Here is an 11,577-nt window from a genome sequence, read left to right as displayed (position 1 = left end):
AATGATTATGCTCGGGGGCAGAGGGACTTGATCTTTTGTCTTCTCCCTCTGACCCTATTTGCAAATATATACCTTTTGTATTGCTAATAAAGTGTGTCTGAAGCTGAAAGTTTTTTTCCACCTCCCGAGAAACGAACCACGATCTTTTTTAATTCAACATCTCTGTGGCCTGGGAAGCCTGATGGGACCAAACAGTTTGACTTATTCATTCATTCACTCTGTCCAGAACAAGTGCCTCAAATCCCATCTAGGAATCAAACCTTACTCAATTGAAACCAAATCTAAGCCCAACAACAGCCTAGCCTGCTTGTAAATACTCCCTCTACCATCAAGAGTTCTTCTCTGCATCCAATACTTCAGGGGGAAGATAGCTCACCTACTCAGTGTACTCTCCATTATACCTGTAGGTCAGTACCCTCACAGAGTCCAGAACAAACCAAGGCACCAACTGCAGTCATCTCCCATCTCAAACAGCAGCTCAAAGCAAAAGATGAGAACCTGAACACTTCCCGTCAGCTTTAGTGATAGCTACTTGGATGCTAGCTGTATTTACCAGATATGAAGCCCTGGAATGATTCTATTCTCATTGGCAGTATCCTATGTTCCAGAGAAGCACCCTGTATCTTCCAAACATGATACTTTAAACACTTCTCAGTAAATCTGAGAACCATCAAGCATTAGCACCCTTTAAACAATACACATTCTGAACAAAGCCACGCTACTGAAAAAGGTGCACCTTTGTCTACTTAACTAGTCAGCACATGAATTGACATATTTGCAGTGTCTCAACTACCCAACTGAAACACCGCAGGTGCAAAATTAATAACTGTTGCTACATACTCATCACTTAAATGTGCGCTCAGCTGTGGGCTCCTGCCTTAACACTGCCCTCTGCAGACCCAGAGCTGAAGCAGCGAACACAACGCAGATTCAAGCCAGGTCTATTTGTTACCTTAAAGAATCATGGCAGATTCAAGTCAGGCTACTGAAAGCTGCAGGGCTCATCTCTCATACCAATGGGCACATACCATAATTGGCCAGCCTCCTCTGGTTTCCTCCATTGCAGGGATTTTAAAGGACTGCTCAGGCCATTGAGAAGTGCACTCAGTACAGCTTGGCCTTAGGGATGGCAGCGGTAGACCCCATTATGTTCATAGAGACATCTTCTCCCCACTCCCACACAGAAATCACAGAAAAGCAAGGCTAGGAGGGACCTCCATAGGTCACCTAGTCCAGTTGTTCTCAACCTTTTTTTTGTACCAGGCCCCATTTGTAAATATTGCTATCCAGGCCCCAGCTTCCCAGTGTGTGGGGCTGTGGGTGAGGGCAAGCAGCTTCTCACAGGCTGGAACTCTGCCAGCCTGCAAGGAAAAAAAACCATAACTCCCCATGTTTATCTCCTTTAAAGAAGAATCAATTTTTTAAGTTTGTTTGCAACCCTTTCATATATTTTTGTGACCCACTTGTTGAGAAATGCTGATCTAGTCCAACCCCTGCTTGAGGCATGATCATCCCTATCCACAGAGCCATTCCTAGGGGTGTACAGGGCCTGGGGCATATCAGTCCATGCTGGCAGGGTGGGCAGCAGCAAGAGCACAGAGCTGGTAGCACACAGCAGCTGCAACAGAGCTGGCGGTGGCCACAGCACAGCCTGTACAGCACTGTCCACAGGGCCCCCCAAAGTGCAGGGCCCATGTTGGTCACTCCAATTTGCCCCACCCTAGGGACAGCCCTGCCTACCCAAGCCATCCTGTAGAAATCCTAACTTTTTAGCAAAAAACCACAATCAATCCTGACACCCCAAAGATACAACACCCTCACCTACTACAGGGAAAGCAAAGGGATGGCAAGCAACATCTTTGTGTTGTAAAGGTTTTTAAATGCACTCCAGAGATCCCAAGAAGATAGTCATACACCCCACTATAGGAGAAGGAAGATTTCCCCCCTACCAACCATATCATGGGGCAAAATTCCTTCCTGACCCCAAATACAGCAATTGGTCTGAAACAGAGGGTAAGGGGGCAGACCCTCCAGCCAGGAACATCCAGATTTCAGTTTTAACAGCATTGTTAGCACCCACTAGACACAGCTGCAGCAACTTAGATTAGCTTCCTATACCAGCAGTGTTTCTAGGCAGCATCTCGAAGTAAGCCTGGATGAGGCTGTGTACCTGCCCATCTCCACACCCCAACAGCAGCTAGGCACTCCAGGCAGGGACTGAGCCTCCCCCTCGCTACACCAACAACACAGAAATGCGATGCCCCACTGCAATCTACTCCCTGAACTAGAGACCGAGCCAAACAGCTAGAGGAGAGAACAGAGGTAGCAGAGTCACTGTTCCCCTTCCAAGCCTGCTATGAGTAAGGGTTACTTAGAGGCGACCTCCTCCTCCCCCAGCCCAGCCAGAACTTTCGCTGCTCCCTCTCACCGAGCAGCCCCAGGCTTATATCAGCGGGAGGAAAGACCCTTTTTTTTTTTTTTTTTTTTTTTATTTTTCTGTTTTTTTGCACCGGTCCTGGAAGCACTGCAATACCAGGTCAAACCCGCAGCTGGCGGTGGGGGGGCGTGCTGGAGTGCGCAGGCGCGCTCGGCTTGTGCCGCCTAGGCGCCGCCATGTTGTTGTACGGAAAATCAGGCGCTGCGCATGCGCCTGTGGAGGAGCCTAGCTCCCAGTGCCACTGCCCTTTAAAAGGCGGCAGCGGCCGGGGCCGATCCCGTGGAGGCGAGCGGCGGCTGCGGGATGGCGGGGAGTAGCGACCCAGTTGTAAGTGTTCTCCACCACTGCCCCGCTCCTCCAGCTGGGCCGTCCCGTCCCGGGGACGCCGAGGCGGCTTCCCCTGCGCTGCACCTACCCAAGCCGCTCCACCCCCACCCCCCGGGCTTGCCCCGCGGCGCTGTGGGCGCGGTGTGGTGCAGAGGGAGCCTCCTTGCCTCTTGCTCCCCGGCTTCGCGCTCCCGCCCCGAGGTGCGGGGGGGGTGGGAGGCGCCTGCGATGTCCCCCGGCGCCTCTGCCGCCGCTTCTCCTCCGCGGCTCAAGTGCGGCCGCTCCTGCGGGGTGCCCGCTCCCCGCGAGCTCGCCCCGTGGGCTCTTGGTCCTCGCTGGGCCCCTTCGCCCGGCCCGTGCGCTGGCCTTCTTGGCGCTCTCTGGGCCCACGCAGCTCGTGGCAAGGTTGGGCCCTGAAGGTTTAAAGCATACTAAAGGAAGGTGCCTCTGATTGATTGAGCTGGGGTGGGGGATGAAAGTTTACAAAAAGTAGGACCATCTCCTTTCACTTTTCAGTTAATATCTTGGAGGTAAGTGAGCAGTACAGCTGGTCCTGAGCTGGCCAGCAGGGAATTGCCCTATCTGCAATTGTTTGGAAGGGTATTTTGTCACTACTGGGGTGCTCCTTTGGTGTGAAGCCCATGCCTCTGGCTCCAGGCGAGTGGTACTGTCTCCTGCCTCTACCATTTAGCTCCATGAAGGGACTGAGATATGCTATTGCTCCTCTCATTCTGGCCATTCCCAGGTCCTAGAAGATTACCTTCTGGCAGAAGATGCGCCTTTGCTGGAGGAAATGGCTGAGGAGGATGAAGAGATTGACCTGTACAATGACATGACCTTTGGGTTAGGTAGGGAGGGGGCAGTAGAAGGAGGGAGGGGCTCTGGTCTTGAGGAAAGATAACTGTGGGGACAGTGGGCCCAGGAAGGCTTCAATATTAGCATGTAGGCTGGGAGGGGTGGGCGAGGAGAGGCTCATGGTGTGGAGATCTGAGGTTTCATATTGTTTAGAGTAGGAGGCTTGATGGCCACCCCTAAGCTAATGTATAGACAGCCTGTGTGGCATGCTGCACACTTGGAAGGAAGCAGAAAGAGCAACAGATGGGCCAGAGAACAGAAAGCAGAGTAGCAGGTGAGGCAGAAGAAAGGGATCACATGGCACTTGGGGAAGGTGCTGAGCTAATTTGTGGCACTTCTAGCAAAAAAAACTGGTCTCCACTACACTAGCTTTTGGTTGGTACCAGTGGGGGGGGGAAGGCAGAGCTTACCAAAGGGTCTGTCATTGAGCTGCCAGGCAGCCCCCAGTGACCCCTCTCCTGACTAGAGCCCTGCTTGCTTTTGAAGATCGAGACTCCATGGAAGAGGAGGTGGCCAAAGCCCCAGCCCCTCAAGATAAAGACCCTGAGCCAAGTCCCATGGACAAGAGTATTGAAGAGGGGACAGTGATGGAGGAAGATGAGAGCAAGGCTGTGGAGGAGCCTGGGCCTGAGGCAGAAGAGAAGCCTTCTATTCTAGAGGAGATGGATGAGGCAGAGGAAGAGCATGAAGGGGAGCCTGGGACTCAGCTAGAAGACTATGGTGACATGGAGGAAGAAGGGGAGCTAGGGGCAGATGAGCATGAGGAGGTGGAGGTGGAGGTAGAGGAGGAAGAAGATGAAGAGGAGGAGGAGGAGGATGAGCAGGAGGAAGGGGAGCAGCAGCACCATGATGATGGGGACTCCAAAGAACAAAATGACCTGGGAGACCCGGCAGTGATGAGAGCAGTCCATGGCAAGCCCACCCTGGAGGTAAGGACCAGGGCCAGCCCCAGCTGGGTCTAGGAGCATGGTTGGCCCAGGTGCCTCTGGACAAGGGATCTCACCTTGACTTGAACCTGTTCATTCCCCACAAGAGAAGGCTGAGGGGGGAATCTAGTGGCCATTTACAAACTAGTCAGGGGGAACCAGCAGGCATTGGGTCCCTGTTACTCCTGGTAGTGCTCAGGGGAACTAGAAATAATGGTCACAAGCGGGCAGAGGGTAGATTCAGGCTGGACATCAGGAGGTGTGACTTCACTGTCAGGGCAGCTAGGATCTGGAATCAACTTCCAAGAGAGTGGTGCTTGCCCTGGGGGTCTTTGAGAGGAGGCTAGATGACCACCTTGCTGGGGTTGTTTGACCCCAGTACTCTTTCCTGCTGTGGCAGGGGGTCAGACTCGATGATCTGCTCAGGTCCCTTCCAACCCTACTGACCATGAAAGTAAGCCTGACTTGGCCCATTGCCTTGGGCTGTGCCTGATCCAAGTCCGAGGACCCCAGCTGGGGCATGGGGTCTGCTGGGAGGTGGCACAACATTTTCCTGCTGCAGGCCCCTTCTTCCTTGCACCACTAATGTGCCAGACACTAAGCCCAGTCCTTCCCCCAACCCTGCTCTTACTATCGGGTCCCAGGGCAAGTCCCTGACCCCTCTCCCTGGAGCAGGAGGGAGAGAAGGGAAGGCTTGCCCCTTTCCTAGCACCCAGGGGTGACTCCTTCAGCTGCCTGCCCCTTGGGAGCTGAATACTGGTCTCCTCTGCCCTTTCAAGCTCTCGCCTTTGCCCTGCAGAGTCTGGACTCCGCAGTTGTGGACAGCAGCATCGGTTCCAGCTGGGAAGGGTACAAAGCAGATGATTTGGTAAGCAACAAGCATCCTGTCTTCAGTCAGGCTGTATCTGCTCCTGCCTCCTACCAGAGAATGTTCCCTGCTGGCAGGTTAGATTGTGGGGGTGGGGAGGGAGATATAGGCTTCCCACCACATTGTTGTGGGTCCTCCTACCTGATTCCTTCCCTACGTGTCCCTATAGTTCCCCTGCTGGGAAACTTGGGACTGGGGCGGGGGAGCTCTCTGGCATAGCTGACTCCTGCTCAGGTCCCCACAGTGCCTCCTGCAGGCAGGGGCTGGTATTTAAGCTGTTCCTGCCTGTGCCATGTCCTCCCCCTGATTCTCCCTTTTGGCCCCTCTGTCTTTTCCTGGGGAGTCTTTTTCCCAGGGAGTCTCTCTTTTTTTCTTCCTCCCCTGACTAGCTCCTGCTGCCTTCCAGGTGCTTGCAGATGTGTGGTCTTCATCCCCTGGCAGCATCCCATCACATCGCATGCTGGAGGTGAGCACCACCCTTTGCCTTCTTTCCTGCATCCAGAAGGACTGCAGGTTGGAGCACTGTGGGCCCCTCTGCACCTCTAGGGCAGTAGGGGGGCACCCAGGGTCCAAGCCAAAGTGCTTGCTGGGTTTTGGGTAGGGCTGATGTTGGATGTCCTGCAGGAGCTGCTCCTCTAGTGGGAAGGAACTTGATGCAGGTCTGTTGGCATAGAGGGGAAAATAGGATCTCAAGGTATTGGTGAGGTATTGAGAGGCTCTCCAAGAGCAGGCTAGTGCACAAAGGCTCATGGGAGAGCAACTGCCTACTGTGCAGCTAGACTGATGCTCCAATGGGGCTTGGGATCTTTGTAGGGCTGACACTTCTCCAGCTGCATAGCTCCTTAGGGGATCAGGAGAGCCAGGCTGTCTCAAGCACAGAATGCAGCCCCCAGCCAGAGGAAGTGGCTGTAGCAAGAGCTCTGTCAGAGCAGGTCCTCTTCTCCCTGGCCTGTGCCCCCTCCAGCCCAAGGGCTGGGCGTGTGTGGGAGGAGGCCTTTTCAGCTGCTTTCCAAGCAGAAGATGGTTAGCCACCCGCATAGCTTGGAGTTGTGCCCTGGCATGCTGGTGGTGGCTGCTGGAGTTCAGGGTCTGCCGCTCTTAGCCAATGCTCCCAGCTGCTCTTAGCTAATGGTTCCGCCCAGCATTATGGGTGGCCTGTAAGACAAGTTTGCTTGCTGACCCAAACAGATCAGTGGTGATGGAACCTAGTCCCTAGCAGGGGGGATGCCAGGGATTGAAAACCTCTCCCTCCCTCAGATCCCCCACATGCCTAGGACATAGTGCAATGGCTCTTTCCATAGTGTTCCCCTGCTCCCCATAGGACAAAGCCATCCTTCATGTGCTGGAAAGGGTCCCCCCCACATCTCACATGAGCCTGGACTTCCTTGGCTCCCCAGTGCAGAGAGGGTACCCAGACTCCCCAGGACTCAAGCGTCCAAACTTCAGGATGATGTCCCCTAAATCCTTCCCTCAGCGATTCATGCGGCAGGTAAGGGACTCCTGTTAGACGTCTGTCCTATTGTGACTGTCTGCCCCTCTTCTGTCCCATGTGAAACCAAGAGCAAGCTATGCCCTGAGACTCTTCTCTCTGGAGTTTCTCTGTACCTTGCTGAGGTAGCCTGCATGCTGTGCTGCCCTCTTACAGCAGCCAGACTACTGTAACATCCCTGTGCCTCCTATTCCATTTCATTTATACCTACAAATGCTGATATAGCAAGGCACACTGCTGGGCAGGCCTTGGGTGCCTGGCACCTGGGGCCCAACCTATTAGCTTGCCACAGCTCTGCTTCCAGTAACATTCCCTGTCTCCTGCTGTGCAGCAGTCTCCCATGATGCCTCGCTCCCTGTACTCCCCTCGGCCCTTCACGCCACCCCGCAGAGCTTCTCCTCTCTTCACTCCCAGTCAGGTAAGGCACTGGGTGGTGGCGGCAGCTGCTGCTGCTACTGTCTTGGCCACAGCCCCCTGTGGGTGCCAGTACACAAGAACTAGACAGGGTTGCAGCTAAGCAACCCATCACCTGCTGGGGTTGTATGGGAGGCTTTGGCCAAAGCACTGAACCTGACCAGCCTGGCTGCAAGTCCTGCTCTGTACCGGGGAAGAGCATCTCCTGAGTATCCTCTTAATTGGGAAGGCTTTCTGCACTGAGTGGCAGGAGCAGTGCTTGTAACATCTGCGGGAGTTTTCCTGAAGCGGTCTTGTTGAGGGGATCAGCTGGTGGTTATTACTGGACTGTTCTCCTGCAGGAAGGAGTTCCATAGGTGGGTTGCATAGTAACTCCCATGGTCCAGGCCAAACACCTCTTAATCCCAAAAGCCATTCCTTGTTGGCTTCTGGGGCATGTACACAGAGCCCTTGCCTGGCCATTATTTTGGGCTTCCTGTTCCCAAACAACATGGCTGTCCTCCTTCCCATGGCATCCCAAGCCCCTCAGATGCATCATCATCCTGGATGATGCAGAGGCCAGCTTTGGTGATTCCTGACCTAGGCTGGGGGACGGGTGGGCAGGGGCTGGGCCAGCTCCTGAGACCTGTGAATAGGTCACTTGCTGACTCCATGTGCACGAGGACTGCGTCAGGTTCTTTCTCCAGTCACCATCCTGGCTGGATCTGCTGCAAAATGCCAAAGTCCCAGAAGTGGTCTCTGGCTGCCTGTGCAGGTTCCTCTCTGCCCCATTGATCCCATCCTACTCTCTGCAGTCTCCTCAGTGAGATGGGTGGTTCTGCCAACTAATCAAGAGGCAGTGGGTGCAGGAGCACAGTGGCTCAAATGTGACTATTCTGGAGGGCAGTGGACTCCTTTGGGAGAAGAGAGGCATTCAAGAAGTGTTCTTGCTCTAGGTCCTTAACGCTTCTTTCCTCCCCTTTCAGAGCTCAGAGTACACATCTCCAATGCCCTTCAGGCCCATGTCACCCAATATCAGGACACCAACGCAGCCCTTGGGTATGCGCTTTGGCCCCATGTCACCTTCTCTTGACCCCTCGCTCTTCTTTAGTCCATCAGCTGGCCTCCAAGGGAAGTTCAGGTATGGAGTTGGCAGGTGCAACATCCAAGTCCTTGCAGTTCCTCAGTGTGTTGGAAGGGAGGGCTGGGGGGGAAGCAGTCTCCCTCCCCTCAACGGTGGCAGGTGAAGACAGCTGGAGAGAGACTATTCTGAAATGAAAGCTGAACCCCTAGGTCCCTGATGGATGGAGGGCTAAGGGAGGCATTGTGTGGCTGGTGAACCCCACAGATGTTAGTTTAGCCTGCTGGTGGAGCTGCCTTTCCGTGAAAGTCAGTGGCCAGCTGTGCTTTTTGCCTGGTGGCCAATCACTGCCAGGCCCTCCTTGTCACTGGATCCCACCCTCCCCTGGATTCCTTTTGCAGTGTGCCCAGCCACATGACTCAGCTGCATCCCCAGCATCAACGGATCTTGAACCAACGGCAGCAGCGAGGGCAGGTGCAGAGGTAAAGTTGTTGGTAGACTTGGGGCTCTCACTCCCTGCAGAGCCTTCTATGGGTGCCTCCCTCTGCCACATCCTCACATGGCTGGAAAGGTCTGGGTGGGAAGGGTGAAGGGCAGCTGGGCAGGAGGAGAGGTCTGGCCTGCCTCTTCCCATGCAAATGAGATCAAGCAAGTGGAGAGGGGTGAAGACCCAGGGTTTCAGGGGAAACCAGTTAACTGGGTGGGACACACCCTGATGGTGGGGTCAGTTCTGGTATGGAGGATCTTGTCCTGAATCCTGCACCTGCCTTCTCTGGCTCAGCCTGAGAAGGGAGGATCTAGGACTGGGGAAGGTGGGTGCAGGCGTAATGCAGAGAAATAGGGCTGTCCTATCCCAAAGTAGACAATGGCTGGAGGGAAGGAGCAACCCACATGATTACTCAAACTTCTGGGTCCTGTGGAAGGACCTCCCTCCCACTTATTTGCTCAGTGCTGTTCCCTCTCCCTATGCCTCCCCTGCCTCTCAGTTCCCCTTGGCCATTTTCCCCAGGTAGCCCACCTGGCTGGTCCATGGACATGGCATAGCAAGAGAGGGGCTGGGTGCTGTGGGTTTGTATCTGCAGGAATAACACTGGGGTATGGTTTCTTGCCTGAAGCATCTCCCCCAAGAAGCCCTGGTCCTCAAAGGCAGACCCCTATGCTGGGCTCATGACTCTTAAAGAGAAGGACTGGGTCATCAAGGTGCAGATGATGCAGCTGCAGAGTGAGAATCCCCACTTGGATGACTACTATTACCAGGTGAGCAGAAGGATCTAATGCCTTTCTCCCCTTCAAAAGGGAGACAGCTGGATGCCCCTCCCCAGCTGGGTGAGGCTTGAGTTTTCACCCATACCTCTTCTGGCTCAGCTGAGTGTTTCTCCCATCTGCCCCTGTGCTTAAAGGGGAGATCCTCCCAGCAGGAGGAGACTGAAGCCATCAAGTGGCTGCCCACCTCAGCCAGTCTGGCTCTGTCCCCCGGGCCTTCATATCCAACACTCAGCCCAGGTATTGGGGCTGAGAGCAGGGCTGGCATCTCAGTGCACCTATTCTATCCTGACCAGGCCTAGAGCAGGTGTACTTAGGAGGACACGTGGCAGAGGGGTAAGATCCCAGCTGAGAGCTAGACCATATACACTAGCCCTAGGAGCCATATGGGCTTGTGTGGCCAGACCAGTAATTCTGCCCTCTTCCTCCCCAGCAGGAGGGCAGAGCTCCTGTCATTCGCCATGGGGCCGCTCCCACTCTGCCCTCTCTCACTGCTGCTCTGCCATCCTGTGCTTGCAGGCATATTACCACCAGTTGGAGCGAAAGCAGGCAGAGGAGGAGCTCTTTGGGGGCCGGAGCAAGCAAGAGCCTCCCAAGCTAGTCACACCTTATATCCAGAAGATGGAGACCCATGACTCTGGTAAGGGGCTTGAGCGATGAGATGTGACATGAGCAAGCTGTGGGGCTACAGGGGGGACCAGGCACACTACATCTCTGTCTCTTCCAGTGGTGCGCATAGCAGGATCACTGGGCCAGGTTGCCATGTCCACGTGCTACAGCCCCCGCAGGGCCATTGATGCTGTGCACCATGTCCTACTGGAAGAGGTATGTAGGGGACTGCCCACAGAGCCCTGGGCATATAACAGACGAGCAGTGCCTGAGTTCACCCTGAGTCTTAGTATGGCCTTAGCTTCTAGCTAATTTAAAGCAGGAGTTGCCAACCTGCAGCACAGGTGCTACAAGTGGCACAGGCAGCCTCTGTCATGTGGCAGACTGGGGAGGGAATAGGCAGCCCAGAGGGCAGGGAGCACAAAGCAGAGCAGGTAAGGGAAAAGGATAAGGGTGGCGTTCAGGGAGGGTATGAAGTTAATTTTGTGGAACACCTGCGCAAAAAAAAAAAAAAAAAAAGTTGTCCCTTACTGGCTTAACTGGAGAGACTGGGACCTCCTGCTCAACCCTCCAGAAACTGCTGTGGCTACCAAGGCACTGGTGTGCATAGTGCTGTGGCTAAGCACAGCATTGGGGCTGGGCTAGACTAAGGAGCTGGGTAATGAGGCCTTTCTCCAAGGGAAAGCTTGCTTAGGTGGAAGCTCCACTGACTCCACCCTGCCCAGGCAAGCTGGAGTTGAGGGATGAGCTGGGGGCTCTCTATCCTGACACCATCTGCTATCTGCTTTTCTAGTAGCAGTCCAGGCAGAGCCTCCAATGCCTGGGCAGCTGCACCTCATGCAGGTGTTAACTATTTTCCTTTCTTCCCTCCTGGATCCAAAGGCTGTAGGGAACCAGCGGCTTCGAGCACTGGACAGGATTGAGAAGGTGAGGGGACTTGTTGGTCCCTATTGTGGCTTCTCAGTAATACATCCCTCCTCCCACTGAGATGCTGTGTGGGGAGCTGGAAGCCATCCAGCTGAAAGGTGGGTCCCATTAGAAACTTGCTTTTGGCTCCTCTTCTAAGGCCTCCAGCCCTGCTAAGTCTGGACTTGGTGAGTGTAGTTGCTTGGTGCTGAGATGCTGTCGGGGGAGGGAAGGCTGAGATCCGTGGGTCCAAGTGAGCTGGGGACAAGTCTGACAGCACCTTCGACTAGCTTTGGAAGGTGCTCTGGGATTCATAGATACTAGGGTCAGAAGGGACCTCAATAGATTGAGTCCAACCCCCTGCGTGTGGGAGGAAAAAGTAAAGTCATGTGACCCCAGCCAGGTGCTTGTCCAGTCTCTTGA

General features: G+C 54.4%; 1 protein-coding gene across 3 annotated transcripts in view; it reads left to right on the top strand.

Annotated features, from left to right (window-relative positions):
- Nucleotides 1–2,660: 2,660 nt before the first annotated feature.
- The window catches only part of PATL2 (PAT1 homolog 2), a 15,182-nt gene continuing 6,265 nt past the window's right edge, over nt 2,661–11,577 (top strand). Inside the window, exons 1-14 of one of the 3 annotated variants that reach the window (XM_019533240.1) lie at nt 2,746–2,764; nt 3,281–3,421; nt 3,510–3,612; nt 4,106–4,548; nt 5,345–5,413; nt 5,820–5,879; nt 6,735–6,902; nt 7,234–7,320; nt 8,282–8,436; nt 8,778–8,858; nt 9,492–9,633; nt 10,159–10,279; nt 10,367–10,464; nt 11,131–11,175. In XM_019533240.1, coding sequence (XP_019388785.1) covers nt 3,558–3,612; nt 4,106–4,548; nt 5,345–5,413; nt 5,820–5,879; nt 6,735–6,902; nt 7,234–7,320; nt 8,282–8,436; nt 8,778–8,858; nt 9,492–9,633; nt 10,159–10,279; nt 10,367–10,464; nt 11,131–11,175 — 1,524 coding nt within the window. In that variant the 5' untranslated portion in view covers nt 2,746–2,764; nt 3,281–3,421; nt 3,510–3,557. Of the gene's footprint in view, nt 2,765–3,280; nt 3,422–3,509; nt 3,613–4,105; nt 4,549–5,344; nt 5,414–5,819; nt 5,880–6,734; nt 6,903–7,233; nt 7,321–8,281; nt 8,437–8,777; nt 8,859–9,491; nt 9,634–10,158; nt 10,280–10,366; nt 10,465–11,130; nt 11,176–11,577 lie in introns of all 3 variants that reach the window. The other 2 variants (XM_019533239.1, XM_019533238.1) reach the window with 2 other exon arrangements.

This window comes from Crocodylus porosus, unplaced genomic scaffold (genome assembly GCF_001723895.1).
Source record: "Crocodylus porosus isolate Cpor-Errol unplaced genomic scaffold, CroPor_comp1, whole genome shotgun sequence".
Taxonomy (NCBI): domain Eukaryota; kingdom Metazoa; phylum Chordata; order Crocodylia; family Crocodylidae; genus Crocodylus; species Crocodylus porosus.
Note: the sequence above shows the minus strand (reverse complement) of the source record. Positions and strands in the feature narration are given on the sequence as shown.